At 32.9% G+C, this 7,842-nt stretch overlaps 1 protein-coding gene across 1 annotated transcript; it reads left to right on the forward strand.

The window, feature by feature from the left end:
* The first annotated feature begins 410 nt into the window (after positions 1–410).
* LOC139523432 (uncharacterized) lies at positions 411–3,589 on the forward strand. Its single transcript, XM_071317518.1, has 2 exons — positions 411–584; positions 2,768–3,589. The coding sequence occupies exons 1-2, from the start codon at positions 411–413 to the stop codon at positions 3,587–3,589; spliced, it is 996 nt and encodes a 331-aa protein (XP_071173619.1).
* The last annotated feature ends 4,253 nt before the right edge of the window (positions 3,590–7,842 follow it).

Raw genomic sequence — 7,842 nt, forward strand, 5'->3', positions numbered from 1 at the left:
TGCCGAACAGTACTGATTATATACGAGGGTAGAAGTGTACCAAAAAAAACGTGAGTAAATTCTTGGTAGTGTACCCAGTCCAGGGTTTAAATGGACAAAAAAAACAGAAAATAACCGGATTCGTGCGAAACTTCAAATGGAGTTTGTCATATCTATCATCATGTCTATAAACATGATTAATATAATCCAATAGTTCTCACGGTACTCTGACCACACACAGACTCTTAACTGCTTTACACGTGTTATCTGTATAGTAATGTTTACTGATGTAATATAATATCCATGATGTGTAGCTTATAATAAAGTGTAGTTTAATATAAGTCTTGAATGAATACAGACGTACATACATGCCCCATGCAGAATATAATAACATGGTGTCAGATGAAAAAACGAATTGATTAACTACCAAGATGGATCAACTGAAACCACCCATAGCCTTAAGAATAGAGGGAAATGTTTCCGAGAATTGGAGAAAATGGAAACAAAAATTCCAGTTTTACTTGGACGCTACTGAGTTCAATGAAAAGGCAGAAAAGTTACAATGCTCGCTGTTACTTCATTGTATTGGAGAAGATGCCGTGGAAGTATTCAACACATTTAATTTCGGGAAGGTGTAAAAGGCAATACAGAGATACGAGATACAGCGATACAAGATACGAGATACGAGATACGAGATACAAAATAACTGAAAATTATATAATAATTAATTAAAGCTAAAAAAATGTATATTATGGAAATACATGAAACTTGTTAATGCATTAATCATTGATATTAATGTTTTTACAAATTTCAGTTATTCTAATACAATGGCATAAAGAGGACACAGTCTTATGCAAAAAAAAATAATTTTAAATTCTCTATGGTTCATTTGAAAAAAATTATATAAAATTGCTTATTTGGTGACAGATCTTGCAAGATAAAAACTTGCATTGATGAATATCTATCAATTATTTCAGTTATTTTGAATTGAAGAATCATATTTATCTTAATGACATAATATGTATACATTTAATTGTTGTTATCAGAATTAAAAAAAAAATGTTTTATGTTTTTCAATATTTAAGACACAACCTTGTAACACTCATGAAATGTAGCATATCAAATTAACAAACCATAGGTCCCTTTCAAAAATAAAAAAATATACTGACAATTTGTTGAAAGTGTATGTGGAAAAGGTAATAAAATTGCATTTTTATCAGTAAACTTTTTATCACAATGTCAGCAATTAAACAATTTTGAAACAGTACAGAGGTTAATAGTGTCACTTTACATCTTAAAAATATAATAAACTGAGGTTATGTGAATGGTTCCAATGTTGGACAATAAATAAGCCACTGCTAGATACTGGTTCAGCAAAGCAACATGTCGAAGAATTTTTTTTTAATGTATTTAAATAGCTCATCCGAGCTCACCCATGAGCATGAATGTTAGGCCCGGTGTTTCTGCCGTGTTTGGGGAAAAGATCCCTGAGTCCGGCTTCATCAGTGGTCGACTCAATAAGTTGTATATTGGCGTATTATTTATGTTTTTTGTTTTATTTCGTATATTATATTGGACCATACACCGGTTGTCTTTGAATAACATATTAGTTAATTATGATTTATTTTTTGTGAGATCAGTATCATATTGTGTTGTGAAAGGTTGAGCAAACTATACCCACTAATGCTTTGATAATAGTTCTTGTAAATTTGTATGTCTTTTATAAGCTATAATAGGCTGGCGATTAAATATGTTCAAACAATTAGGGTTTAATGAAATAAGGTTCCAGTGTTTTGTAATTATATTTTTCAGTTTCTGTATAGATGGGTTGAATTTTGTTAACATAACTAGTGGTTGTTCCCGTTTTGTTTGGCGTTGTATAAGCAGGTTTTTCCTTTCTATATTTTGTGTTTGATTAAAAATTTCGTTGATTTCAGATATTTTATATCCTCGTTTGAGGAGACGTGGTCGTATAAAAAGGGGTGATAATTAAATGTTTACAGAATAACAGACCCCCACCCCCACACTCCAGACCCTTATAAATAAGTTTTAACCCAATTGTTAAATGGTAATTTTTATGATTGTGAAAAAAAAAATAGTTAACAGATAACTCATTAAAGCATAATTTCACAAAGATGAATGAGATAAAATTCCACAGAAGTATTTGTGTGTGTCATTTTAACTCCAGTAGAAAACAGAAAGTCTTTTACAAATTATAAGGTACACAAAAACATAATTGTTATAGTGAATATTAATATGACTTTATTATTTTTAAATAAGATGACAATAAACAAATGATTAAGAAATCAATTTAAAAATCTATGTTGAAATAGTCTACATTTATATAATTAACAAGATGTTTATCTGTTTTAAATAAATAAATCACTAAAGAATTTTTATGTTTGACCATGGTAGTATCAAATTATGGCACAGGCCAATAACCTCAAATAAAATTAAAGTGTATAATCTTCAGAAGCTTTTATTTATTGTAATGCTTGTGTTTTAAATTGATGTTGACAAATTTATCTATTAGTTCCCAGAGTTTACAATTTTAACAGTTTGTCTAAATGAAATTAGTGTAGTTCAACACACTTGACTTATTTTTTTCATATTACTTATAATTGTTTCTCATATCTCGTATCTCGTTTCTCGTATCGCTGTATCTCGTATCTCGTATCTTGTATCTCTGTATTGCCTTTGACACCTTCCCTTTAATTTCGTGGAAGAGGAAAAGGACAAAATTGCACCATTGCTATTAAAATTTGAGCAATTTTGCAATCCGATAAAGAACCAGACTTACGAACGATACAAATTCCACACGTGTTCGCAAAGTGAAGGAGAAAATATAGACCACTATGCCACAGAGCTAAAAAACAGAGCCAAAACATGTGAATTTGGACAGTTATGCGACAGTTTTGTAAGAGACAGGATAGTATGTGGTATACTAAGTGACAATGTTCGCGAAAGATTACTAAGAATTCCAGACTTGACACTCGCAAAGTCAATAGATATATGCCGCGCATCGGAAGTTTCAAAACAACAATTAAAATCTATAACAGAAGATGAAAAAACAGTTCACGCAATGAGGAAAGACTACAAATCAGGACACAAACCAAAAGTGAAACAACAATACAGAGATTATAGAAAAGACAACCAAAAAGGCCAGAAATACGATTGCAAGAAATGCGGAATGCAACATCTACCTAGAAGTTGTCCAGCTTACGGAAAAATGTGTAACCAGTGCAAAAAGCCGAATCATTTTAAGAAAATGTGCAAAAACAGAAGAATAAATGCTATTGAAGAAGAAAGCGACAGCGAAGACGAATTATACATTGGATGTATTGAAAATCAAAAGAAAAGTGAAAATTCTTGGATGATTGATTTAAATTTGAATGGAAAAAATCAGAAGTTCAAATTGGATACGGGTGCGCAAGCAAATGTAATTCCGTACAAAGTATTGAAATTAGTGAAAGGAGATACCAAAATTGTTCCAAGCAAAACCAGATTAGTCACATATTCAGGTGAAAAAATGGATGTGCTAGGGAAATGTCACATAAATGTATCTCACAAAGATAAAATTGAAAGAATGGAATTTAATTGCAGTTGTTAATTTCAAAGCTCAATGTATCTTAGGATTAAGTGCTTTAAAAAAATAAATCTAATTAATAGAGTTATGTCAGTTGAGAAAAGTGCTGAATCTATTTTGAAAGAAAATAGTGATTTATTCGATGGAATAGGGGAATTAGAAGGATATCATCATATTGAATTAGATAAATCAATCAATCCGGTTATTCACCCACCACGTAGAGTACCGATTGCTCTGCAAGATAGATTAAAATCAGAAATAGAGAGAATGGAAAAATTAGGCATTGTGGAAAAAGTGGAACAACCTACTGAATGGGTTAGTTCAATAGTAATTGTAGAAAAGGCAGATGGTAAATTAAGGATATGTTTGGATCCTAAAGATCTTAATCGAGCAATAAAGAGAGAACATTTCATATTGCCGAGACAGGAAGAAATAACCGCTAAGTTAGCAGGAGCAAAATATTTTAGTAAGCTTGATGCTTCAAGTGGATTTTGGAACATCAAATTAGACGAGGAAAGTTCTAATTTATGTGCATTCAATACATCATTCGGAAGATTTAAGTTCTTAAGATTACCGTTTGGAATCAAATCTGCTAGCGAAGTGTTTCACAAAGCCGTATGCAAAATCCTTCATGGATTAAATGGTGTCGAATAATTTATCGATGATATATTAATGTGGGGATGTACAAAAGAAGAGCACGACAAGAGATTAAAAGAGGTTCTAGAACGAATCCGTACCGCAAATTTGAAGCTAAGGCGTGATAAATGTGAAATGGGAATTTCTGAAGTGACATATTTCGGTCACAGGTATACACGAGAAGGATTGAAAATCGACGACAACAAAGTAAAAGCGATAACCGAAATGAAATCACCGACCACCAAAAAAGAACTTGAACGATTTCTTGGAATGGTGACGTATATAGCAAAATTCGTACCAAATTTCTCTTCAAACACAGCAGTATTGAGGGATTTACTGAAAAAGGATGTACCGTTTCAATGGGACGATAATCATGATAAAACATTCAAAGATCTGAAAACATTGATCACAAACTCTCCAGTGCTAAGATATTTCAACAGTACAAAGCCAGTGAAGTTATCCGTAGATGCATCACAAAATGGACTAGGTGCTGTACTATTACAGAAAGAGTTGCCAATCGAATATGCATCGAGGGCATTGACTACATCGCAGAAAAATTGGGCACAAATAGAAAAAGAGCTATACGCCATCGTATTCGGGTGTGAAAGATTTCATCAGTATGTATACGGAAGGACAATTGAGGTAGAAACAGACCATAAACCTCTAGAAGCAATATTCAAAAAGCCGCTAGTAAACGCGCCTCCCAGAATACAAAAACTTATGTTACGACTTCAGAAGTATGACATTAATGTAGTGTACAAACCAGGAAAATTGATGTACATATCAGACACTTTGTCAAGAGCTTACCTTAATGAGTTCGACAACTCATGTGACAGGACATAGATGCAAAAGTAAATTTATTGGTAAAACATGTGTCCGTATCAGAGTCGAAAATGGATGAATTCCGAAGAGAAACAGAATGTGACGATGCATTAAATAAAGGCAACAGTAGTATACCGCTGTTCAAAACTCATAAATCCATGGACAAAAAACAAAATCGGGATAACAAACTAAAACCGAGGGAAACGCATTAAATATAAGAGGAGAACAACGACATAACACTAAAATGTAACACATATAGACAAAATCCCACGAGAATAACAAATATAACATATATATATAACATCAAAACCAAATACATGAATTTGGGATAGACAAGTACCGTGACACGTCTTATCGCAATGTGAATTTACACTCAAAAATAAGAGAAAACAAACGACACAACGTTATAATGTAATACACACAGAAACGAACTATAATATAACAATGACCATATTCCTGACTTGGTACAGGGCATTTTTAAAGGAAAAAATGGTGGGTTGAACCTGGTTTTGTGGCATGCCAAACCTCGCACTTTTATGGCCATGTGAAATATAACATTAAAATGACAACACAGGACTACAATATAAATAAATTGGAGAACACAATTGACAAAGAATCACACGAACAACAGCCAACAAAAGGCAACAAGTTCAAAATTTTAATACGCCAGAAGTGTATTTTGTCCACACAAGACCTATGTGTGACGCACAGATACGCCAGAAGTGTATTTTGTCCACACAAGACCTATGTGTGACGCACAGATACAAAAGTATGAAAGCCGAAACGAGTACAAAGTTGAACAGCATCGAGGACCAAAAGATCAAAAAGGTTGTGCCAAAAACGGCAAGGGTTTTCCGTAAAGTTACCAGAAAATCCCTATAATTTAGAGTAATTTATACTTTTGCAAACAGTAAATTTAATAAAATGAATATTCAAAAGATGTACATGATAAAGCTGAAGTATTAACTAATTACAGGAAACAACTGAAATACATTTACATAACCAGACATTTGAAACACAAAAGTAGACACATCCGAATACGTTTAAACCTCTACGCCAAGTGACGTCCTATTTGAAACTGAAAAATGACGAAAAAATGACGTCATTAGAATTAGTAAAACAGAGCATCAAAAAATGAAAAATGACGAAAAAATGACGTCATTAGAATTAGGATTAATTTAAGATTATATATTTGAACTAAATACTGATATTGCATTTAATAACAAAGCACATTTTAATTCTTATTAATATAAAACTGAGGTAGCAATTAACTATATTATAAAACTATGTCAGGTTTGTTATGAATCTAACTTCAAACGTAAAATATCGTACTGATTACTTTGAACGAAATCAAATCTGATAAATGAAGGCGGTGATTAATTTTCTTTACCATAACACAGAAATATAATAGAAAAGACGTCAACACATTTGACAAAATCCGATGAGAATTACAAATATAACATTAAACATTTAAACTAAATACATGAATTTGGGATGTATAAGTACCGTACCACGTCTTATAGTAATGCGAGTTCACACTCGGCAAAACAGTCACAATCGGGAATAAGTCACGTTTGGTAATACAGAGCTAAAGAAAACTGTAAAGGATGGATGGCCCGAGAGCAAGTCCGAAATAAACGACAAAATTAAACCATATTGGGACTACAGAGAAGAAATTCATGAAGCACAAGGATTAGTGTTCAAAGGAGAAAAAATCGTAGTGCCGTTTGCTTTAAGAAAAGAAATGCTGCAGAGAATTCACGAGGGGCACCAAGGCATAGAAAGATGTAAAAACAGAGCAAGGGATGTTTTGTTCTGGCCCGCAATGTCAAAACAAATAGAAGAAATTATCCAAAGGTGTGACATATGCAAGCGATTTCAGAACTCAAATGCAAAGGAACCAATGATTAAAGCCGAATTACCATCGCGACCGTGGAAGAAAGTAGCCACAGACGTGTTTGACTTTAAAAACAGACAGTATTTATTAATTGTGGACTATTATTCAAAGTTATTTGAAGTTAGTATCCTGAACAATTTGACCAGTGATACAGTCATGATGAACATGAAGTCCATATTTGCACGACATGGCATTCCAGAAGTACTTGTATCTGACAATGCGAGATATTATACAAGTTCAAAATTCCAAGAATTCGCGAAATCGTGGGAATTTAAACATATAACGTCGAGTCCGAGATACCAACAAAGCAATGGATTAGCGGAAAGGACAGTGCAAACCGTTAAACAGCTACTAAAGAAAGCTGATTATGAAGGAAAAGATCCGTATATGAGTATATTGAATTTCAGAAATACTCCGTTAGACAGTGACATGCCGTCGCCATCTCAACTATTGATGGGTCGCCGTTGTAAAACGAAATTACCTATAACGAAGAAGTTGTTGAGAACCGAAGTTCCGGAAAATGCAAAGAAAACATTTGTTAAAAAACAAGAGAAACAGAAACTGTATTATGATAAGAAAACAAAAGAATTATCAAAATTGAACGTTAATGACAATGTATATGTTCAAAGAGAAAAGCGTTGGGAACCAGCAGTCGTTGTTCAAAATACAGACAATTCGCGTTCGTATATTGTTAAAACAGAAAATGACAAACTGTACAGAAGAAATAGAAAACATTTGATGGAAAACAAAAACAATGTTGTAATTGAAAATGACGATTTAGACGAGCCAATAGTGCAACCTTATACTGTACGAAACGAAGTAAATGATTATAACCGTACGCGTAGTTGAAGAATGGTGAGAAAACCAGAGAGACTAATTGAAAACATGAACTAATGTGTAGGAGTTAGATTAATATTTAGAT

The sequence above is a fragment of the Mytilus edulis genome, chromosome 1 (genome assembly GCF_963676685.1).
Source record: "Mytilus edulis chromosome 1, xbMytEdul2.2, whole genome shotgun sequence".
In the NCBI taxonomy this organism is placed as follows: domain Eukaryota; kingdom Metazoa; phylum Mollusca; class Bivalvia; order Mytilida; family Mytilidae; genus Mytilus; species Mytilus edulis.

Excerpts from the sequence above, each read along its gene's own strand:
- LOC139523432 (XM_071317518.1), top strand. The coding sequence starts at position 411 with ATGGATCAACTGAAACCACCCATAGCCTTAAGAATAGAGGGAAATGTT. Across the intron at positions 585-2,767 it reads TTGGAGAAGATGCCGTGGAA|AACCAGACTTACGAACGATA; the intron begins GTATTCAACACA and ends AATCCGATAAAG.